The sequence below is a fragment of the Erinaceus europaeus genome, chromosome 4 (genome assembly GCF_950295315.1).
Source record: "Erinaceus europaeus chromosome 4, mEriEur2.1, whole genome shotgun sequence".
NCBI classification, from domain to species: domain Eukaryota; kingdom Metazoa; phylum Chordata; class Mammalia; order Eulipotyphla; family Erinaceidae; genus Erinaceus; species Erinaceus europaeus.
This window is the reverse complement of record NC_080165.1, coordinates 31,719,010-31,744,061: the sequence shown is the minus strand read 5'-3', so window position 1 is coordinate 31,744,061 and position 25,052 is coordinate 31,719,010. Positions and strand designations below refer to the sequence as shown.

General features: G+C 38.7%; 1 protein-coding gene across 1 annotated transcript in view; it reads right to left on the bottom strand.

Annotated features, from left to right (window-relative positions):
- Nucleotides 1-4,927: 4,927 nt before the first annotated feature.
- Nucleotides 4,928-25,052, bottom strand: part of EXOC2 (exocyst complex component 2) — a 182,056-nt gene continuing 161,931 nt past the window's right edge. Inside the window, exons 25-28 of the mRNA XM_060189160.1 lie at nt 20,063-20,185; nt 12,039-12,100; nt 10,127-10,186; nt 4,928-6,661 (exon numbers count right to left, since the gene is read on the bottom strand). Coding sequence (XP_060045143.1) covers nt 6,568-6,661; nt 10,127-10,186; nt 12,039-12,100; nt 20,063-20,185 — 339 coding nt within the window. The 3' untranslated portion in view covers nt 4,928-6,567. The remainder of the gene's footprint in view (nt 6,662-10,126; nt 10,187-12,038; nt 12,101-20,062; nt 20,186-25,052) is intronic.

Below are 25,052 nucleotides of genomic sequence, written 5' to 3'. Positions count from 1 at the left end.
GGAACTTTTCCAAATATCAGCATTTCACATGGCCCTACTACAGTGATCAAATCAATGAAATTAAGGTTACTATGATTTATTAATGAATTAACCTGCAGGAAATTAAGACTACTACAATTTATTAATGAATTAACCTGCAGGTCTATATCAAATCTTGATATCTATCTCATCCATGTGCTTTTTTCTGGTTTAGCATCCACTGCAGGATCACACTTCTTGTTTAATCATTTCTCCAGTCTGGATACAGTGCCTCAGACTGTTTTCCATGACTTGACACTTCCCAAGTCTCAATTGTTTTATAAATAATCCCTAAATTGACTTGCTTAATGCTTCCTTGTGATTACATTCAAATTACAAGCATTCCTGCTCTGGCTTTTTTTTTTTTTTTTTGCCAAAATTTTTGATGCCACCAGTTGGTAAAATAAAGGTGTTTAATTTCCAATTGCTTTTTGAACCAGATATTACCTTGTCACATTCGGTTCTTCTACATTCTGATTTACAGACAAAAGACACAGAAGACCCAGTAGCCTGCTGAACTTCCAAGAAGTCTTTTTTATTATCTTTATTTATTAGATAGAGACAGCCAGAAATTGAGAGGGGAGAAAGAAAGATACCAGCAAACCTCCTTCACCACAGGCAAAGCTTTTCCCCTAGAGGTGAGTACTGGGGGCTGAACCCTGGTCCTTGTGCACTGTAATATGTCCTTGATTGGGTCCACCATCATCCCCTGTGATAAAATTTATAATTTTAACTATTTGTGAGTTAAGTAGCATAAGTATATTCACAGTGTTGTGTACTCATCACCACTATCTGTCTTCAGATATTTTTTTCCTCCTCTCAAGCTGAATAATTTCTCATTCTTTCCTAAACCAGCCCCTGATGACCACCATTCTACTTTCTCAATGAATTTAACTAATCTAGCAACTTTATGTAAGTGAAAACATACAATATTTATCATTCTGTGTCTTTAAGGTTAATCCATGTTGAAGAATTTTCTTTTTTATATTAGTGATTTAATAATGATTAACAAGATTGCAGGATAAGAGGGGTGCAATTCTATACAATTCCAGTTCCAGAGTTCTGTATCCTATCCCTTCCACTGGAAGCCTCTCTGTTCTTCCCTCCAGGGGTATAGACCAAAATAGAATTCAGAATTTTATTCCTAATAAAGATGTAAAAAAAAAAAAAAGTTTTGTGTTGATTCTCTCTGCTAGCAACTCAAACACAGCTAATTTACTCTCCCTTTCGTGAAGTTAGAAGAGAACTAAATATTCTTTCCTTCAATGTAATGTGTTGTTTTTGTCTACTGCTGCTTGACGGAATGGCTCTCAAACTTGACTGTATGAGCCTGTGTGGCAAGTTTACTCCTTTTGCTTATGTTGAGCATCACAAATCTCAAGGTCTGTGTAGTTAATGCCATGAAATTTTTTTTCAAAGAATCTTTTTCCTGTCTGCATCTCTACTTAAGTCTCTTTTTCCAGGACTCTAATCATGCATATATTCACCATCTGATTATATCTATCAGATGCCTATAAAATTATATGTTCATTTTATCTCTTTTCCCTATTCTGCACCTTAGTGAACATTCATTGATCTGTTGAGATGCGTCTTAGTTTTCTATTCTTCACTCATATGCTTCATTCTCTTTATTCTTCGGATGTCAGGTAGTTTTGGATTTTATTCTATTATTTATATACTAAAATACATTTACCCTAATTTTACTATGTACAAAATTTTATATAAATATACATTCATATGGCTATGTAACATACTTAAAATATATGTATATTGTACTCTCATCTTTGTAGTTTTGTGCTACATATGCATACATATATACATATACAGCATACATGTTTAGTATACTAACACTTATACACACAACATATTGCAAACAGTAGCTATAACTATATATAATTAATACAGATTAAACTATCCAAAGAACAAGAGAAAAGGAGAAGAAACAATAGCTAGAGAGCCTGAGCACACTGAGGTAGCAAGTAGTTGCTGGCCATAGAAGATGGGACACACCTTCACACAGCCCCACACGATGGAAGAGGCAGCTCATTGGCCTTTCAACTGGCAGATTTCCAAGTGAACTCTACTCCCAGAAGTCCATCTTCTATCTAGATAATTTAGTGAGCATTTGAGAAAAAAACATGGGTGTAAATATTTGTTGATCATTCTAACACACAAGAATTGGTCAGATATCCAGGAAGAGAGGGAAGCAGAGGAGAATCTTAAAAACACTGGCACTGGAGTTGGGTGGTAGCACAGTGGGTTAAGCACATGTGGCGCAAAGCGCAAGGACCGGCTCAAGGATTCTGGTTCGAGCCCCCGGCTTCCCACCTGCAGGGGAGTTACTTCACAAGCAGTGAAGCAGGTCTGCAGTTGTCTATCTTTCTCTCCCCCTCTGTCTTCCCCTCCTCTCTCCATTTCTCTCTGGCCTATGCAACAATGACGACAACAGCAATAACTACAACAATAAAAACAACTAGGGCAACAAAAGGGAATAAATAAAAAAAAAAAAAAAAAAAAAAACACACTTGCCCTTAGGAATTTGAATTTCCCTTTTTTGGTCATGAGACTGGGAAACTTTGTGATCTTCCAGGAAGTTGCAGGCTATCTTCACAGTCTCTGCGATGAGTTAAAGCAATCAGTTCAAAATATTAAATTTTTATGATTTTGTCACTAATGATTTTCTGATGTCAAATCTAGCAATTGTTTCTCAGTACTCACCCTTTGGACATTGTCTGCAACTTTCAACCATGCTGACCCTTTCTTTATTCTCAGCATGAGACTTCTTCATCCCTTGACTTTTGGAACACTAGCATTCCTTAATTTTTTTTTTCACAGATTCATTTATGAGTATTTTAAAGCAAGAGGGAGCCCAGTGCATCACTCTATCATGAAGGACTGGGGTTTGAACTCAGGACCTTATGCTTGCATGCCCTGTATTCTACCACTTAGCCATCTCCTTGGTCATTAGGACTTTTACTGGCTCTTCTCCCTCTGTGATGGATTTTTGGCAATCAGAGGTCACATAGTGATCTTGGTTCTCAGGGATTCATGGCTACTAATGGGCTTGTAGGAAGATGAGTAAGGAATAGACTAGAACACAATCAGATATGATGACAAATTCAAAGTGTCAACAAGTAAAACAATCAACATAAGCCCAGAGCTTATCAGTCACAGTTACAACAGTGATGAAGATAGTGTAAGCAGATTAAGTGTTAACCTTGTCTGAGAGTTTACAGGTCTAGATGGAGGAAAGGTCCAACTGGCAATTGACTATCTTTCATTTTCAAATTAAAACCAGGAAAGCCAAAGATCCAACTCTTGTTCGGAATACTTATTATATATATATATATAATCTGGACAGTGACTAAACGCTTCTTCCTACATATATATATATACTGAATAAAAAGTGTGTGACCAGAAAACCAGATGAAATTAGTATTAATAAATCATAATGACTTCCCACATTAAAAGCAAAGCTAACATCATTAAAATTCTTGTTCTGAGGTTTATACCAAATATAAAATATGCTATTTAGGTTTTCAGAGGAGCTTGTTCATCCATATGAAAACCTTTACAATAGTACTGTGAGATTCATGTTTAATGATAAAAATGTGTGCAAGTTTCAGTCAAAAGTTAATGATAATTATTTTAAACACATAAATAAAAAACAAACAAGTTTACTTACTTTAGAAACTAATCTTGATTGGAAAGCTGATTGAAATTTCTGACAACTTTTCAGGAAGCTTATAATAACACATATACAGCTAACAGTATATCCCCCAGCAAATGATCTAATAAAAGTAACACACAACATATCTTGTAACAAATCAATTGTTCCTCCCCTCTCCCTCCCTCCCTCCTTCCTTCCTTTTCCTCCTTCCTTCCTTCCCGTCCTTGTGCTTCACACCATGTGCGTTTAACCCACTGCTCTACCGCCCAACTCCCCCTTCCTTCCTTCCTCTCTTTCAACTCTTTATCTTCCAGCAGAGAAATGCATACAAGAAGACAGAGGGGAATGATTCAGGGACCCATCTCTACAGAAGTGCTGCTTGTTCAGCAATGCCAGAATCATTTCTAGAATATGTCTCTTTCATTGTACAATGATATAGAAAGTCTTAGTAAAACCAAGTTATTTCAAATACTTTTTCAGCATTGAAGGTGAGGCTGATTTGCTAACTGCCACAAAGCCGCGCTGACCACACAGATGTGGATGGATGTGTTAAGTCTACGTGTTGTCTGGGTGTGAAAGCACCGTTGAGATTCTTGATTCCTTCTCTCAGCTTCTCTTGTTAAATTTGTTCCAGGTCTTGGTTTATTGCTCTGCTTTTTGTTTTTTTCTAACTTACATTACATTCAGCCATGTCCTCTTAACCACTAAATTCTGCGTCTATAACTCTTGAAATCCCCCTTTCTTCCAAGAAGTCCCCATTGACTTGTTGGAATAGTACTCCTTGTACCACCTCATTTGGGTATGGTTTTTTTTTTGTTTTTTTTTTAATGCACTGCTCATCATTCTGAGCCATAAAGGCATTTACCTGTTCCTGTATCCTGTATTTTTAAAGCAGTAATATCCTGACACTTCTTTCTCTCCTGAGCAAAGTCACTGGTGGAGGGTAGCAGAGCCTAGTTGGTAAAGATGAACTGGCAGAGATTAAGTTAAGAAGCAGTTCAGCCCCACCAAGCTTGACTTCACCAGACTTGCCATCTCTGAGGAGTTACTCTTAGAGGTCACTCTCAGATGGGAAATGGACGCTATGTCAACCAGCTCACAACAGTTAGTTGCCATAAGGCTGAATGAATTTTACACATTGCCTAGTATAACTGTGAGCCACCCATAAGTAGAGAATTGGTAGAAATGATTAACACCGATTGGCGAATTCTGACAATAACTAGACACATACAAAGTAAATCAGATTTTCAGCATTTATTTTGAGTGTTAAAATTAGACATGTACTAAGTTTTGTAGCTAATGAAAATGTTGAAGTAAAGATGTCTAGGGTCACAACATCAAGAACTGAATACACATTCTTTATTTGTTGAATGCTCTGCACTAGACATTTAAAATAAGACAAACATTCAGGATTATAATTTGGTAAGTTAGTTCGGAGTAATGTTGGTTACAGTGGTTACGCTTTCTTGAAGAGACAATGTTACGAATAGTTCTGAAGACAACTTATCAAACACGTTAGGAATGATGAAATGTCCACTTACAGTTTAATGATTTACTTTCTACTCATCAAATGAACACACCATCATTAACTTAATCCAAAATTAGACACCAAGCATGGCTATGTGTACTCTAAAATTGCCAATATTAGTAAAAGTACTTTCAGTATTAAAAAAGGTGGATTCTGTGATACCCACAGAACAATCTGGAGTTATTAAATTTTTTGAATATAGTGAATGGTATGATGAAGTTAGGCAGAGAAGGAACTTGGAAAGAGGTCACAATGACCTGAACTTTCTGGTAAACGAAGTCAGCAACGAATGTAGGCCAGACATCACATGGGTCGCTAATTCCTGCCATTAAGCAATTCAGGGGTGCCTTTGAATCTTTAGAAAATACAGATGATGCCAGAAAAGCAATCTCTTTGACCATGAGCAAGAGACTTCAAAGAGTAAAAGGTGGTGGAGAGGAAAGAAACTGCCAGAAAGGAAGGTGGGACTATGGTAGGCATAGTGGCAGGCATCACTGCCATCAGAGGCTTGTATAACCTTTTAGAAGACACTGGGACTATGGCTATTTCTGACAGTACCCCACAGAGCATCCTATTACATTAATATTGTAACTTCATCACATGCTACAAATAGGTCCTCAGGGACAGACAACTCATTGATGTGAAGAGACCCATCAAATTGAGAGTCAGATGGAAAAAAAAAGCTACACCCAGAAGATGTTTACTTAGTCTAGCACTATAAAAATAAAAAAAGTAGGTGATCAAATGCAAAGTCCATTCATTCAGAGACATCTGGACCAAAAAAAAAATCTGCCCCAAAGATAGCATTTTTTAAAACAAATGACATTTTTTTTTCTAAATACCCACATGAATTGGAAATTTATAGCTATTGTATAAAATAAGGTTTTTAAGTTAAGCTGTGCTGTTTAGAACAGTTAAAACTCCAAAGATGTCTAAACAGAACTTTCCAAATAACTTTTGATCAATCTTTCCATGTGCCTGGGGAATATCCAACAATAAAAAACTAGTAAATAAGATAGTAACAAACTCAAAACCCTCCTTGCAATGGTAACCCTTTCTGCAGCTTTCACCATTCAACATTTAGCTAAGGTTTGAACCTGGCTCCCACCACACTGATGGAAGCTTCAGTGCTGTGGGGTTTGTCTCTCTCTCGAAAAGGCCACGTGGCTGAACAATGAAATGCATGCCAACATCTTTCTCATTTACCAACTTGAGGTGACAGAGAGAAAATGAGAGATGGGGAGGATTTGCTGACCTGGTGCTCTATATACCAAAGATGACTAGGGCATTTAAATAGGTGGTGAGTTTTCTTATTTGCGTCCTTTCTCGACTGCCCTTATTTTGGAGGGATTTATGTTTTCATCATGGTTGAAGAGTCAGCATGGAAGCAGGTGAGCTGTAAGTGCATGCTACTCTTGAACTTGTTTAGCAGTTCTTCCAGTAACCTGCAAGGAAGAGAGATACACAGAGGAAGTTTTCTTAGTCACACAAGAAAACAAGCAGAGGAGCTGAAAGCCCAGCTAGGGCTTCTTTCTGGCTCAAAAAGTTATATGTCTATGGATATATATTTGTTTAACCAGAGCACTGTTCAGCTCTGGATTGTGGTGGTGTGAAGAACTGAACTTGGGACTTCAAAGTCTCAGACAAGAAAGTCTCTTTCTTTCTTTTTCTTCCTTTCCTTTCCTTTCCTTTCCTTTCCTTTCCTTTCCTTTCCTTTCCTTTCCTTTCCTTTCCTTTCCTTTCCTTTCCTTTCCTTTCCTTTCCTTTCCTTTCCTTTTCTTTTTTTTTTTTGCCTCCAGGGTTATTGCTGAGTCTTGACCTGCACTACGAATCCACAGCTCCTGGAGGCCATTTTCTTCATTTTGTTGTTGGATAGAACAGAGAGAAATCAAGAGAGGAGGGGGAAGACAGAGAGGAGGAAAGAAAGGTAGACACCTGCAGACCTGCTTCATGTCTTGTGAAGCATCCCCCTGCAGGTGGGGTGCCGGGGGCTAGAACCAGGATCCTTATGCCAGTCCTTGCATTTGGCACGCACCACGTGCGCTTAACCCGCTGTGCAATTGACCGACCGACCCCCCCCAGAGTTGCTTTGTATAACCATTATGCTATCTCCCCCTTCCTATGGATATTTTAATAGTTAAAATAAGTCAAAGAAGCTCATGAAAAGGAAGATCTTTATGTAAATATGCATACTTATAATAAAAATCCTCCTCTTATTCCTTGTCCCTTAGTCAAGGACTTCTTTTTTAAATTTAAATCTTAAATAACAACAACAAAAAAATCCTTTTGGCACCATTGTGGGGCTCAAGGCTTATACAAAGAATCCACTGATCTCAGTGGCCATTTTTTCTTTCTTTCTTTCTCTCTTTTATTTGACCAGACAGAGAGAAACTGAGAGGGGTGAAGGAGCTAAAGAGTGAGAGAGAATGATAGACACTGGAAGCACTGCTTCATAGCTCATGAAGCTGACCCCGCACCCCTGTCCATCCCCAAAAGTGCTTTGCCTGGGCCCCTGTGCATGGTAATGTACGTACCCAACCAGGTATGGCACTGCCTGGACCCAATAAAGCCCACTTTTTGGCATGCAGTTCTGTGAATGGTGTCAAACATAGCCACAATTGGGATACAGAACAATTCCATCCTCTCCCAGTTCTTTGGTGATGCTCCTCTGTAGTCCCAGCTCTCCTTATCCTCCCATTGCTCATTTTGCTATTTCTTTTTACTATTTCTGTTTTAACAAATACTACAGAGTAATGAATTAGGCCCCTGAAGAATGAGGGCTAATTCTAACGCCACTGGGTGTAGCATTCTAACATTTGGCAACTTGATTTGTTTTTTTAAACAAGTCTGACATATCCATATCATTTTAGAGCCAAAAGGAATCTATCTGGTTCAGATGGAGTAAGTAAGAACTGGGCTTATTGGTAGTGGGGTCAAGAGATTACTTCATGGTTTAACAATGTTCAACACTAGGTTGGCACTGCAGTAGTCAATCTAAAATCTCACCACCTGGGACTGTATCAGGGTGTTTTTGTTCTTGACTCCCAGTCCCCACTCAATAGTACTAGTCATAGGTTAAAAGACAGTGATTGTTTTAATAGTAATTTATTTTTATTGTCACCAAGGCTCTGTGCCTCCATGATGAATTCCCTGGGACCATTTTAATTTTCTTTTTATTTCCTTATTTCCCCCCTCCCATATTGATTAAATAGTGATTCATAAGACTATAAGTTAACCAGAAGTACATATTAACGCCATTCCTGCCACCAAAAGTCTATGTCCCTACCACCACCTACAGTGGAGCTGAAGAGCTACTCTCCTAATTTATTGTCTTTGGATAGAGAGAGAAATTGAGCGAAATGAGGAGATAAGAGATACACAGATAGACAGACAGATACTTGCAGCACACTGCTTCAGTGCTCATAAAACATTCCACTACAGGTAAGAACCAGGGACTTCAACCCAAGTTCTTGCTCATGGTAACATGTATGCTCTACTGTGTGTGTCACTGCCTGGTCCCTGTACTCCTGTGATTGCTTCAATATTATATAATAAAGAAATGAACAGGCCCTGGAACTAATTCAGATAAAGGCTGAGAGAGGGAGAAATAGAACTATGGGTGCGGGCATTGTGGACAGGGTCCACATAGCCACTTGGAAACATTCTGGTTCACAAATGACTCTTCCAAGTCCAGCCCACATCTCAATCTCCATGTGACACTCTCTGGGTGTGACACTCACACCCAGGGAACCAGTCTTGTGAATATACTCTACCTGAGGTTTCTTTTCTTTTTCTTTTTTGCCTCCAGGGTTATCTCTGGGGCTCAGTGCCTGCACTACAAATCCACTGCTTCTGGAGGCCATTTCCCCCCCATTTTTGCTGCCCTTGTCGTTCTCATTAGTATTATTGTTGACACTGCTGCTGTCATTGTTGGATAGGACAGAGAGAAACAGAGAGAGGAGGGGAAGACAGAGAGGGGAAGAGAAAGAGAGACACCTGCATACCTGCTTCACTGCCTGCGAAGCGACCCCTCCAAAGGTGGGGAGCTGGGGGCTCGAACTGGGATCCTTATGCTGGTCCTTAAGCCTTGCGCCATATGCGCTTAATCCCTGCGCTACTGCCCGCCCCCACCACCTGAAGTTTCTACAGCATTCATTTGTATTAGAGCCCAGAGTTCAGTACAGTAATTCATGTAGCAAATGCTCTAGGAGTGCCTGTTTCTGGACAGACCAGCCAAACGCAAAGGAGGGTGAATTCTGTTAAGACGTGATGAGCAAAGATCTACAGTGCTTCTCCACTGCTATTTCAGTCAAGGGTAGGGCATTTACCAAATTTGCCTGGCCTAGATCTTTGTCTCAGGTTAGAATTTCCTGTTATATGAGTAGCAGAGTTTAAGTTCAGGCTCTCATGAGATCATTACCATAGTCCTAGTGAAAAATATGCAACTTCATCAAGTCCTGTGTACTGATTTACTGTTCTGTAATACTTTATGGCACACAGTGCACAAAATATACATTCCTTACTTACTCAAAGGAAAAATAACTGAATCCCATGTTTAATGATCAGTCTTTTTTTTATTTCTTTTTTTCACTTAAGTACTAGCTACTTTTAAAAAAGTAAGACAACCATCACAGCTTATGAGTCACACATCTTATGGTGTTTCCAGAACCAGTCTCTTAACATTTCTAATTATTTTAAATTTCTAGGTTTCTAAATTGTCACGAACCCAGAAGGAAAGTTTTACCTTATTTGGTCACTTGGGAGATACACAGGGCCAAATAATACAATATACACTCCTAAGGGCTATTAAGTACTCTTCTTTAAATTCAAATCAAATGATTTGAAAAACTTAAATTTTTGGATAATTCAACACATTCAGCCAGTTCTTGGGAACAGCACACAAAACTTACTTTTTATCTGCTCCACTGGAAAGCTGAGGCAGGGCTTCCAGAGCTTGTTTAAAACTAGACCTGAAACACCAAAACCAGCAATGAAGTTGAAATATAGCATATAACTAAAGGGAGTTAAAGAGCATCAGAAAACATTTTTTTAAAAAAAGAATATCTTAATTATGACACCAAGAGAAGGCAGTGAAGCATGTAGAAATAGAAGAAAAAGTAAAAGTGAAAAACAACAGAAAAAGTAAAAGTAAAAGTAAGGCTGTAGTAACCAGGTGGAGGTTTTGTAGGAGTAGGGTCAAAAGATCTCAACTAGGAAATGAAACATAACCTGAAAAGCAGTGACAGACTCTTACAGAGATGGTGCACCTATGGATGACGCTTTAGAGTGGACATGTTGACTTTTCCTAAGCATTTAAAAAATAAGACTCAACTCTACATAAAAAAGAGCTAGAAAGGAGGGGATGGGGATGGATATGAGTGTGGCCTGATTGACAGCTAGTATCTTGAATGAAAACAAAAAGTGGTCTAGTTATTTTTCACTTTTACATAACAGCCATAGTGCTATTGGAGATGATTCTACTTGTAGCGGCTTTTTTAATCTCTCATACCGCCACCACCATGGTGACCTCCCCACTTCTAATTTTGCATGGAAAGTATTACTTTCCTCTTCTAGAAGGAGAAGGTAGGCCATAAAAGGTTAAGTTATTAGGAATGAATACAAAGGCACTTGTGCAACTGGACATGCACATATATCAGCATGAGGGGACTCCCTAGCTCTGAGTGTTTTGTGCAGAAAAATAATGGCTGGGAAGTGGTGCGGTTATAGAACATAGGCACCATCTAGAAATGCCTCTGTCTGACCATGAAGAACAGGACTAAGGCAGTGACTTCATTTGTTAGAAAATAACTGATGAAGTCTTTTTAGTCATGATGATAACAGTGAGAATGAAAGCAGCAGCTACGTTATATTTAAAATAGAAAAAACTGAAAGGGATTTACAGGTGGCTCACTTGGTGGAGTGCATGCCTTCCCCTGTGAGGCCGTATGTTCAATGCCCAGTATCACAAGAGAGCACCAAAAAAAGCAAGAAGCAAACCTGGGCAGAACTCTGTGAATAATGGAGCACTGTTCTGGTGTCTCACCCTCCAGAAAACAAAAATTTAAAACTCTGGCCTGGGAGTAGCACTGCCCATATGCAAAGCTTTGGGTGTGATCACCAGTACCAAATTAAAAAAAAAAAGGAAAAAAAAGTTGGAAATGAGTGAATACATACATATATTGTACAAAACATCCTTTAACATCTTATCTGTATACTATCTGCATACCACCTGGCTTGTCGGGCATACTAACAATATAACTTGATATTTCCTAGGTAGTATTGCTCATGAAGTAAACAGGTTTATATAGGTAAGTAGTGAATGCTTTTTTTTTTTCAGTTCACTCATTGATATTTCAATGTGATAGGAAATCCTGACTTTCATTCAAAACAGCTAAAAATCATTACCAGATTTCCACTACAAAATTTTGCAGAGAAACCACAAAGCTTCCTCTTACGCTGATACAACATTTGAACTGTTCTTCAGAGTCTGTTGTAAATAGACAAGCTCAATGTTTTTCTTCTGCTTAAAGAGAAGTATGAAATAATGCCTTGCTACTACATTTACGACACAAAGATTTATCTTAGTGAATGAAAATATTTTCCTTTATATTATGCTACAAGGACAGTTTTGGTTGCTTATTTTTTTTTTTTTTAGTAGGTTTATTCCTTTCAGGCAAATATATGATCAGTCAAATATAAGCTTTCTCACACCACAAGCTCATGAGTGTTCTCTTTCTAGATCACTAGTTACCTTTAGTAAAGATTTTAAGAAAAGTTCTATTTTAAAGGAAGTATGCAGCACAAGAATATTTAATGCCTTACTTGCTATCAGGTGTCAGATGAACAGCTACGGTGTCCCGCAGGGCACAGATTTCGAGCCGTGCCTAAAGATGAGAAGAGAACAAAATTACAAAAGGGAACTGTGTTCATTAGCAGGTAGCAGCAATGTGGTAAGACTATCTCCAGTACTACAGGCACATGGTTAGCTACACTTCATGGCTGATTGTAAGTTATGGACAGACTTTCTGAAACAGTTCAGAGAAATCAACCATGACAAATTTCCTTTTTAACTGAAAATGAACGTAGACTCAAGCACAAGAGTGTGAAGACAGTTGAGTAGCCATCTACTTCTCGTGAAAGGTACAAAGTGTGCAAGAATTTTCTAGCAATCCACAGTTACTATCTGACCAGTAATTTTTCTTCTTCTCTGCTTGTCAGAGGGAGGAAAGTCTGTAACACAGTTCCTAACTGACTCCCCTCCCCCACAGATTTAAGGAAGTGGGTCTACTCACTTCCCCTCACCTAGTGCCCTTCCAGGCACATCAATACGAATCAAAAGAACTAAGCTAAGACCTACAGAACTCATACAGTACTTATTAAAATTACAGCTGACTTTTTTTTTAAAATTATGAGTTGATCTCCAAATTCATATGGAAATGCAAGGAACCCACAACAGGCAGAACTATTCTTTAAAAATTGCAGTTTAAGAAACTCATACTTTTTTTTTAGCTATCTTACTACAAAGTTATAATCATTAAGAGCATGTGATACCAGTATATAGATAGACACACAAACCAGTCGAGTAGGTTTGAGCATCCAGAAATAAATCCTAGATTTATGATTATTTGAATTTTGAGAAGAGAACTAAAAACCATTCCGTGAGATGAATCTCTTCAACAAATGGGGCTGAAGCACCTGGAGAACCTCATGCATATACTAAAGCTGGATTTCCCCTCCTGCGTACAAAATATGAACTCAAAAATGGACCACAGACCTAAATTTAGACTATAAAACATTTAGGCATTATTAATAGGAGTCTTTGTGATATCAGTTTAGGCAATTCTTCTTAGAAATGATACCAAAGGCATCAGGAAAAAATGATTAAATTTGGCTTCATCAGAGTAAGCAGTTTCTGTGCTGCAAAGGATACCATGAGGAAAGTGAAAAGACAACAGACAGACTGAGATAATACTTCACACAGTAGAACTGTAACAAGTGCTGCCAAGGAAGTAGAGCAACTGGAATATCCTTACATCACTGATAGGAAAGAAAAGTAAGATGATCACTTAAAGGACAACCCGGCTGCTCATCAAGAGATTATAAACATAGACCATACGTCTGAGCAATTTCACAACTGCTGTGTATGTAACTAGGAGAAATGAAAGTCTGAGTCCACAAAGGACATGGACATGAATGTTCACAGAAGTATTCTTTATATTTGTCAAAAGTAGAAATAACCTAAATGTCTATGAAATGATGAATGGATAACTATAATGTGGTATAATCACACATAACTTAAAGGGAAGAGTAAGTTCGAAGAAACATGCCCTTAGGTGATTTGTGGTTGTCTGAGTGTCATAACTCGATACAAAGAGTTACACAAAGCTAGATAGTCTCACTCATGGCAATAGACTGTACGACCGAGTCTATCTGAACCACCATTGTATATTCAGCCTGTTGCTAAGCAAAGTGTCAAAAAGTGACACACGAATATTACTCAGCCAAAAAGGAATGCAGTATTGGTACAAACTATTACATCCAACTTGTTAACATTAGGCTAAATGAAAGAAGTTAGTTATAAATCTCTGAATTTATATTTTTTCCCATTTCATTAGGAAAGTAATGGCTTATAATACATGTCTTTTTATGCAGGTACAGTTTCTCATCTTCCCACAATAGGTGTCCACACACCAATCCCTCCACCATCTTGGGTCCTCCTCCACCATTGTGTATGGGGTCCCCTCTCAGCCTAGGATTTGATTATATAATACTTTCAGAATAGACAAATCATTCACAAATGAGAAAAAGCAGGTATGTGTCTGTCTTTGGCTACAAAGGGTAGAGGGAATTCTGGGAGCTATATGGAGGACTGCTACCAGGCCTGGATTCTTTCTGATTGTAGTAGGCTGGGGAGAAGTTATACAAAAGACTTTCATGCCTGAGGCTCTAAAGTTCTGTGCTTTATCTCTGATACCACCATAACAGAGCTGAGCAATACTCTGATAAAATGAATGAAGGAATGAAAGTTTGGTGATGATTACACAAACTTTTAAACATAGTAAAAAAAAGAGGAAGGGCATAGTGTGTGTGTGTGTGTGTGTGTGTGTGTGTGTGTGTGTGTGTGTGTGTGTGTGAGAGAGAGAGAGAGAGAGAGAGGGAGAAAGAGAGAGAGAGAGAGGGAGAATAAGAGCTAAAACATATAGTTATAGCAGGTGTAGAGTTTCTGATTTGAGATGAAGATATAACCGCGTTGGAAATTCCTTTTATCATCCTAGTATGTTGTCTTTTCTTTATTTCATTGGGTGTAATAGCTTTTAATAAAGTAGATGACACATAGGTACAACCTCTCATACTCTTGTGTGGTACAGGGAATGAACCTATGCCCTGGTGTGTGATAATATTAAGCTGTTTTATTATTATTTTTAGTTTAGAGTGAGAGAGAGAGACAGAGAGAGAAGATAACCACAACACTATTCCACCATCTATGGACCTTCTCCAGCACTGTCTATAGGGCTCCTATGTGATGCCCAGACTTGAAAGCAGGATCTCGTGAGAGTTAAGATGTAGGTCTATCAGGTAGCTATCTCACAAGCCCTGAAAGCACTATTTATCTTGTACATACAGTGTGTGGTATATGAATTACATCTGCAGACAGAATATGGGAGCCTGTCCTAAAGTCAACCATTTTTCAAACCAGAAGTATAACCACACACACACTGATGAACGGTCCTCGGAGCTATACCAGAGCCTCTGACGAGTAAGCACACATCATAGATCCTTCATTGTCCACTCAGGGGTCTGCAGTTCCTCTAATTTGCCAGAACATTTATAAGGAACAGTTTTGGTTCTCCAGGAGTGCACATTGTAAAAAACAGTAATAAAACACACTGTCAGTTCTAGTATCGGCCTTTAAAAGAAATTTGAAATTATGTAACCAAACTAGATAAATACTGACTTGTTTAAGATACAGTGGATCAGAGAAAATTTTTTCCATTTGGAAAGCAATTATTGGATTTCACTTTTTCAGTGCTTTATAAGGCTAGGAAATAGTGTGCAGCTAGAGAGCCTATGTACTATGGTGTCTTATTAGTTATAGTTTAATATGTGAAAAAACAGACCTAAGGGAGATATCAGAGAGAAAAAATAAGGTAACCTCTTAGCAAAATGTTTTAGGAGAAGGATCACCTCACTGTACTATCAATCTCATTTAGAAGTTGTATTCAAAGTGCTGTTTTAAACTATGAATTATGCCCATTCTAAAGTCTGCAGTTAGTACTATAACATACATAAAAGTGTATACCAGAAATTGTGGCACTCTGAAACCTTACTACATTCCACTCTAAAAGACTGACGCATTTCATGTGAATGAAAAACTGATTCTTTATGTAAATGTCTATTAAAGATTAACCTGCAGTCTTTCTCAGAATATCTATTCAAAAGAAGGAAGTCCGGAGGTTGGGCGGTAGCGCAGCAGGTTAAGCGCACGTGTGGCGAAGTGCAAGGACTGGTTTAAGGAGCCCAGTTCCAGCCCCGGCTCCCCACCTGCAGGGAAGTCGCTTCACAGGTGGTGGAGAAGGTCTGTAGGTGTCTCTCTTTCTCTCTCCCTCTCTGTCTTCCCCTCCTCTTTCCATTTCTCTCTGTCCTATCCAACAATGATGACATCAACAATAACAATAATAACTACAACAACAATAAAAAAACAAGGGCAACAAAAGGGAAAATAAATAAAAAACAAGCAAACAAACAAAAAACAAAAGAAGGACGTCTAACCCAAGTCATTCTCAGAGGGAGAGGGTGATGGGAGAGAGGGTAGACTCATCTGAACTTCAAAATAAAAGTGCCAACCCAGCATCAGATATCCAGTGTATGATGATGAAGAGGGACTTCGTTTGGTGATGGGAGTGGGGTGAAGGCACTTACCACAAGAAGGTAAGAGATTATGCCAATGTGTCATCAGCTCTTATGTCAGTCATTATGCCCACAATATAATGATAAAAAAATTAAAGCGATCAGAAAAAACATAAATCAAGTCAAACAAAACAATGCCTGAACAGTTTCTAGGAGGCATTGTAATAACATAGCTGGAAGAACCATGGAAGCCAAACGTGCTTACCAAACACGTATAGACTAAAAAATTCTGCAGCTGATTCTGCTAACTCTTCCCATAATCCCCTGCTAGTTTTCAGAGGAGCTTAGCCATCAGGGAAAGGGGCTGCAGTGACAATATGTGGAGAAAGAATCCTGCTGCAATTCCAAGATGGTCAAGGCATATTATTCAAATGCAGCTTCCTTTGAATAAATCTTGACTATTACAAAATGTATGCTGCTGATCATTAACAGAACTATTATGGTCATTGTGACCTTCCAATTTTAACTATAATACAAAGGTATGATAATCCCCACCCCCTCCAAAAACTGGTGGCAACTGGAAATAAAGATTTTGTAGTGGAGTTTCCTCAGAACAACTTGAAGTATTCTTCATTCATTTTGCAGATCCCACTTTTCTATGAGCAAAATTAAAGGCATAGAGACTCTGTACTTCACGTATTTATTCACCTATCAATCTATTGTGTTGTTTTCATACTTTACTTTTGAACTAGAAAAACTGCTTCAAGTTTCTTCTATTACTTATTATTATTTTTAATGTACTTATTTTTTATTGATGTGACAGAGAGAAGGGCGGATATAAAGAGGGAGAAAGTCACTTGCAGACCATCACCACTTGTGAAGCATGCCCCCTGCAGGTGGGGACAGGGGCTTGAACGGGATATGGTAATATGTGTAGTCAATCAAGTGCACCTGCCAGCCCCCAACCCCGTTTTTTTTTATTTATTTTTTTCCAGTTACAATTTATATTGTACACAATGGATAATTCTTAACAACTGCACTTAATTCACTTAAAGTGAGTTTTGACTGACTGTGCACCTGTTTAAGGGCAACCCGTATCAAGACTCCAAGATCCTGGGTTCTTCCCCAGTTAAATTTAAGCACTCAGAGGAAAACACTGCAGCTGAGTTTTATCTGCTGGAGAACATCACATAAACGGAACTCATGAAGCACATATGTGCTTCAAGCAAGGCTCCCTTCTTTCAGCCAAATGCTCCTGACAGATTTTCATGTGGTGCCAGCAGTTTGTCATAAAATATTCCTGCATGGTGTTCGGTTACATGAACACAGCAAGTTGGCTTATTCTGCTAATGGACACCTGGGCTGCCTCTGGCTTGGGGCTTATGAATAAAACTGCTATGAGCATTCTTAAATATGTTTTTCTCATGGACATATGCTTTTTAGTGTTCTTAAATACTCAGCATTGGAATGGCTGGGCCATAGGATATGTGTATGTTTAGATTTAAAAGAATGTTAAGAGCTTTTACCAAGTAAGTGTACTACTATACACTGACATCATGTGAGAGCTCTAATTTCTCCTCTTTCCAGCTCTTGGTATTTTCAGTCTTTAATTCTCTTCACTGGAGGGTGGTGTACTAGTGTCTTACTGCATTGCTGGATTTTCATTTTCCTGAGAACTAATGATGTTGACTGTCCTTTTATGTGCTCCTTGGTTATACTGACTCAGAGGTCAGATTACCTGGACACTAGATCTACTGGCAGCGTCCTAGGACTCCCTGGTGCTCTGATTATTTTATTCCCTCAATTGTTCTTTTCTCTGTTTTCCATATTGAATTATTATCATTTCCTTTTCTTTTTTTTTTCCTCCAAGATTATTGTTGGGGCTCATTGCTGGCCCTATGAATCCACAGTTTCCAGTGGCCATTTTTCCTCCACCCTGCCTTCTATTTTATTGGATAGGACAGAAAGAAATTGAGAGGGGAGCAGGACATAGAGAAGGAAAGAGAACGGGAGACACCTGTAGATCTGCTTCAGCACTCGTGAAGCGTGCCCCCTGCAGGTGGGGAGCGAGGGCTCGAACTCCAGTCTTTGTGCAGGTCCTTCCACACAGTACTAAGTGTGTTTAGCTGGATGTGCAGTCACCTGCCCCCCCCCCCATAGTGAATTATTTAGGCTGCTTTATAAATTCCCTGACTTTTTTTTCTTGATCTCTTTAGATAGTTCTAAATACTTATTTTATTGATTACATATGAAAGAAAGAAAGACAGCAAGAGAAAGAAAGAGATAAAGAGAATGTTTCCTATGAGACATTGACAGAGATGCCAGAGTTCCATTCTACCTCATGCACTTCTGGATATCAAACTAGCAACTTCAGGTATGCAGATTTTTAAAAAAATTTATTTATAAAATGGAAACACTGACAAGACCATAGGATAAGAGGGCTACAACTCCACACAATTCCCACCATCAGAACTCCGTATCCTATCCTCTCCCCTGACAGTTTTCCTATTCTTTGTCTCTCTGAGAGTCTGGACCCAGGTTCACTATGGGATGCAGAAGGTGGAAGGTCTGGCTTCTGTAATTGCTTTGCCACTGAACATGGGTGTTGACAGGTCGATCCATACTCCCAACCTGCCTCACTCTTTCCCTAGTGGGGCAGAGCTCTGATCAAGTGGGGCTCCAGGACACACTGGTGGGGTCTGCCCAGGAAAGTCTGGCTGGCATCATGGTAGGTATGCAGATTCTATACTGCCAGTTGACCCTCTTACCTAGCAGCTTTTCAAATTCCTACATTGTATTTTTTCGTAGAAGATTTTCCATTTAGTTCCTCTATAAGGGTTTCCATGCTTCTATTGAGTTTTCCTTTGTAATTATTTCCCAAGACTATAGTTTCTTTAATTAATTAATTAATTAATTAATTAAGATAGGGCAGAGAATAATTGAGAGGGAAGGGGGATAGAAAGGAAGAGAGAGAGACAGAGACACTTGCAGACCTGCTTCACTGCTTGTAAAGTTTCCTCCTGCAGGTGGGAACCTAGGGGCTTGAACCCGAGTCCTTGCACATAGTAGCATGCATGCTTAACTGGGTGTGCCACCACCCAGTCTCCACAGTTTCCTTTCTGTCACAGAATGCAGTTGTTTTTATAATCCTTGCCTTCTAATTCCAACAACTGGGTTGTCCCCAAATTGGTCTGAGTGGACTTTTTACTTTTTCTATTGAGAATGTGTCATAGTACTTGTTTGTGTGTTTCCATTAAATTTGGGTTGCATCCTGGACACTGTGAATGTTAAGCTGTGAAGAAGCTATATTTCTATAATATGTCTCTAAAATTGTTAATCTTTGTTTTCTTTGCTTTAGTAAGTGATTAACCTATATTAGACACAAACTAAAAATCCTTGCCTTTGGGGAAACATTTCTTCAGTTACTAGAATTTTCTTTATTTTTTTATGGTCCTTTTCCAGTGGTTACTTTAAAAATTTTTTTTATTGAGGGGGGGATTCATGTTTTACAGTCGACAGTAAATACAATAGTTTGTGCATGCATAACATTTCCCAGTTTTCCACATAACATTAGGTCCTCTGCCATCCTTTTCTAATTGCTAGCGTTCTAATTGGGCTTCTTAGTATAGCTTCATCATCATTTGATTATACTGCCTCTATCTACTTCTTTCTCCACGTCTACTGCCTGTAGCTGTTTGTGATTTTGACTGAAATTTCCTGTGAAATTGCATGTAGTGAAGACAAGTAGAGAATGAAAAGACTGCAGACGTTCAGGAGATGTGAGCACTCAGACAGCTTCACAAGAGCTGTCAAGATCCTGCTCTACTCTAGAGACACACGCTCTAGGACTTATAGACAATGGCTAATGCAAAAGAGATGTAGGTGACTTGCAATCAAGTCTATGGGGAAAAAAAAACACCTGTATATCTGAAGACAGATAACTAAAGAGGTTGAAGTAAAAAATGAAAGTCCAACGTGGGATGGAATGATTGTTGTACCTGCAATGCTCCATTTTTGCTGAAAGAGGAAACACACTGCATCAGTCGACTCAGTTCCTCAGAAACTGCTTCTACCACTTTCGACAGGACCCGAGGCACCAAATCCTTGGAAATAGTAAACACCTGGTAGAAAGTTTAAAATAAGATTCTCACTAAAAAAAAAAAATAAGTGAATAACCTTTTTTTTTTTTTAAAAAAAAAGGCAATGCTTTTTTTTTTTTTTTAAGGATACTTAACTGTTTTTAATTTTTATTCATTCACTTACTTTGGATAGAGACAGAAAGTGATGCTTCTCCTGACAGGTGGGGACCAAGAACTTGAAGCCAGGTCCTTGCTCACTATAATGAGTGCACCACCACCTGGCCCCAATAAGTATTTTTTGAAGGGCTGAGGAGATAGTTCAGTATTAGAGCACAGGACTTTTATGCATGAGGATCTGGCTTGGATCCCCAGCACCACCATATACCATAACTGAACAGTGCTCTAGTCTGTCTCATAAAAATAAACACGTAGAGAATCTTCACCTAAGAAAAGATCCAAAGAACCAACAGAATACGAGAAAGTGGTCTTCGACGGCCATACCACCCTCAACATGCCTGATCTCGTCTGATTGTGGAAGCTAAGCAGGGTTGGGCCTGGTTAGTACTTGGATAGGAGAAAGTGGTAAAGGTCACTGACTGTCAGAGAAATGCAAATGAAGAGAAGATACTACTTTATACCTGAAAGAATGTCATATATTAGAAAGGATGGAAATGGCAAGTTTTGGCAACAAGGAGGGGAAAAAAGAACACTTACTGCTGGTAGGAATATAAATTGGTCCAAACCTAGTGGAAACAGTCTGGAAATTTCTCAGAACCATAGAAATCCACCTACCTTATGACTCAGCAACTTCTCACCTGGGTATTTATTCAAAGGAAAGAGAAATACCCATCAAAATCCCACAATGACCTTGGGTCCATACTCCCAGAGGGATAAAGAATAGGAAAGCTATCAGGGGAGGGGATGGGATACAGAGATCTGGTGGTGGGAACTGTGTGGAGTTGTACCCGTCTTGTCCTATGGTTTTGTTAATATGTTAATTAATTAATTAATTTAAAAAACCATAAAAAAAGATCTATGTACACCTATGTTCACAACAACACAACTGGGGCACAACACAAACTTGGAAGCACCCCAATAGATGAATGGATGAGAAAGTTGTTAAATATATACACAAGAGAATACTACCTATCCCCTAAAAATGGTGGTCATCTCCTTTGCCTCATCTTAGAAGAGACTTGAAGGAATTGTGTTAAGTGAGGTAAGCCAAAAAGAGAGCATACACTGAATGATCTCACTTGTAGGTGAAGCTTAGGAAACAAGAACAGAAAGGGAAAACAAACTGAAACTTGGAGAAGAGAAGGGGGCCTTGGGGTTGTGGTGCATGATGGTAGAAACGAACTTAAGTTTGGGATAAAAAAAGTTCTTCAGAAAAAAAAAAGTTCTTCAGAGTATGTTCTCCATCCTCCAGAGGATGGAACATTCTCTACTGCTGTTGATCCAAGTTGAGGGCAAGGTCTTATGGGGGCCCACAAAAGGGTCTATTGTGTTGTTCTTGATAGAGATGACTGGTAATATTAGGGAGAGGGATTTATTCAAGGTCTAGGCCCATCATGTCTGTTTGGGAACCTCAGGACTCCCTGAGTAGGGTCCCAGCTGATGGGGTGGCCTGAGAGAGACTAAAGAGTCATTGTTAAAGTATGCCAGTCTCTTGCCCTTATTTGGCTTTTCAGTCCTTGCTTTGGTAAGGATAGTTTGGAAGTGAGTGAGGGAAGTATAAAAGGAAATAGGTGAGGAGGGTAAGTCCAAGTAGACACTATTTCATTATGAACTTGATATTGACTCACTGCAGACTATTGTGTACTTTTGCTTCCAGGTATATATTTTGCCCTATTTTATGGATGCATGTGAACATATGCCTTATCTCATGGGACCTGGTCTATATCTAGGCTTTGGGGCATTGTTAGGAAGTGAACCACCTGAAATGGAATTAAAGAATCCTATGAAAGGAAAGGTCTCACCCGAGTAATGGGACTGAAGGGTTGACATTCCATGCTTGATATCTCTGGACATAGTCTGAAGTGAAGCATACCAAGGTGGTAGTCATTGCATTGATTAGGTTGGGATCAGCAGATTCGATATCATTTGGTATGAACTGAGAGAAGCATTCAGGAAAGTGAGCCCCACTCTATAGAGATTTCAGGACTGGGGAAATATAGGCTCTATAGAGGTTCCTGCTGTCTAAGGGTTTGGAGAACATACTCTATGCTCCACCTGAAGAAGACAGGTCCTGATATTGTGGCAGCTTGGAATGTTCCTACTCATGATCACAGAATGTGAGGTCGGATCTACAGGGATGCAGAGGTCACATAGGTTCCTAAGCTGAATATGGGCCGCAGATCAGACCAAATTGATGGGGTTTATAGTCAACAATATTTATATACTTTTCCCATATTTGGGAGCTACTCTCTTCCCTGACCCATCTTTCTGGTTCTTTTTCCAGCCATGACATCATCTTCCCAGACAATTACTAGGATTCACCTGCATATCAGATTTCAGGCTCTATATTTTATTATCTAATATTTCCTTTTATTTGACATAGAAATTATTTTCAAATTTTCTATTTATTTATTATTATAAATTTATTTAAAACAAAAAATATCAACAAGACCATAGGATAAGAGGGGTACAATCTCACACAATTCCCACCACCAGAGTTCTGTCTCCCATCCCCTCCCTGGAAACCTTTCCTATTCTTTATCCCTCTGGGAGCATGGACCCAGGGTCATTATGGGGTGGGAAGTCTGGCTTCTGTAATTGCTTCTCTGCTGAACATGGGCATTGGCAGGTCAATCTATCCTCACAGCCTGGGGCAGGAATGGGGCAGGGCTCTCCAGGGTATGCTGGTGAGGTCATCTGCCCAGGTAAGTCAGTATTTCAAAGTTTGGTGAAATATTTTATAATATAATCCTATCTGCTTTTTAGTTTTTCTTTATTTCAGATTGAACAACCAGCATTAACCCAAACACCCCTAATGTTGGAGAAAACTTTTGTCAAGTTAATGTCAATGGGAAACAATAAATAACAAGCTTTATAAAGGAATGAATTTTAATTTTCAGTCTGGGATAAATTAAAAGGGGAACTAAAAAGTCTAATACAAATAATTTCATGGTTCTTGACAATGGACATTAATCAAAGCTGCTTTTTTAGGAATCACCAATATCATTAAAAAATGTCCACAGACTTTGTAATTCTTCTAATTATTGCCTGCTCACCTACCACAAAAATAAATACTTTCATTGAGTGATAACTGAATTTTATTATTTTTTTAATGTGTTGCTAGAAAATGAACTCAGGGCCTGCACATGTGGGATATCCTTGAGCTGTGTCTCTAAGCCAACTTTAGTCTGTTTTTTTCTGGGGGGTGGAGTGGGGATTGAGAAAGACATTAAAGCTCTACCATCCATCCATGGAATCTTCTTCCTGTTGTTTTTTTAAACCTAGGTCCTCACACAGGGAAGGCATGTACTCTACCACTAAACTACTTTCATTTTATCTTATTGGAAGCTCATATAACAGGAAAATAGTTTTATATCCTCACTAACATCAAAATTGAAAACATTACTTATTATAAAAAGAGGTGATAAATTCCTATGTGAATTATGTCATATAAAAGCTTAATTAAAAAATTAGTATCTTTATTTATTGGGTAGAGCAACCAGAAATCAAGATGGTAGGGGGAGACAGAGAGGAAGAGAGACAGAGAGACATACCTGCAGTACTGCTTCACGACTCGAAAAGCTTTCCCCCTGCAGGTGGGGACCGGAGGCTTGAACCCGGGTCCTTGCACATTGTTATATGTGAGCTCAACCAGATGCGCTACCACCCAGCCCCTTAATTTTATTTTTTCCAAATCACTTTATTGGGGGAAATAATGATTTAAGAGGCAGATGTAGTCACATAAATGCAATTTCTTATCTTCCTATGATAAGTTCCTGCGTATCACTCCTACCACCAACTTAAGTCTAGAGGAATTTACATGCTTTCCTTTACTAAGAAATCAAAAAATAGCACACTGTGTTTTTCTGCTTTAGTTGCTTCAAACTCGGATACAAAATCGGAAATAAGCTGGTGTTAGTTTTCTTCACTCACTTTTGTTTGTGTTTTTCCAGTTTACCTTGATAGCTGGTAACCTAGGGAGGTAGGAGGTAAAATACACCTAATCATGCCTGATATATACAGCCCAGACGGCACTAGAGCAAGAGTTGAAATATTATCTAATGATAATCTTCCATGCTGGCCTCATTTTATCTGGGTGCCCATCGGACTGTGAGGCATACCCCCTGAAAGTACTGACAAAACAGTGAGTAATGGATTGTGAAATTACAGATGAGGTAGTCATAGTGGTAGCAATCGTGGTGGCTGTGGTCTTTTCTTTTGATGTTCTTGAGAAGAGCCCTCCCAAGAAGGATATTGAGTAGGGTGTTAATATGAAGAGTACTGTGATAATGATTCAAGTGAGGACAACTGTTAGTGTGATTCAGAAGCACTGACACAAGTACCTAAGTCAGACTCTGATAGGAAAGCAGGTACCTTCTTCCTAAATTGTTAGCTCCCTAGTCCACAATTCTGGAATTTCAGTCACTGTGTAAGGTCGAACTGCTATAGGACTAAGGCACTAAAGCTTATTTACACACTAGTTCTTCTTCATCTTTTTTTTTTTTTAAGTTTAGTGAATCTTCCAAAATAAAAGTTCCTTTTTTTTTTTTTTTTGATAAATTTCAGATAAGGGGAAACTATATTTTAATCTTCTTTCTCTTCACTTAGAAAATATTAAAACATTTAGTTTTAATCATAAGAAAAAAAACGATAATCTCAGAAAAAGACTTAAAAATTTCTGTGTGTATGAAAGTACAATTGTATCTTATTTATATCCAAGGTCTGTTCTGCT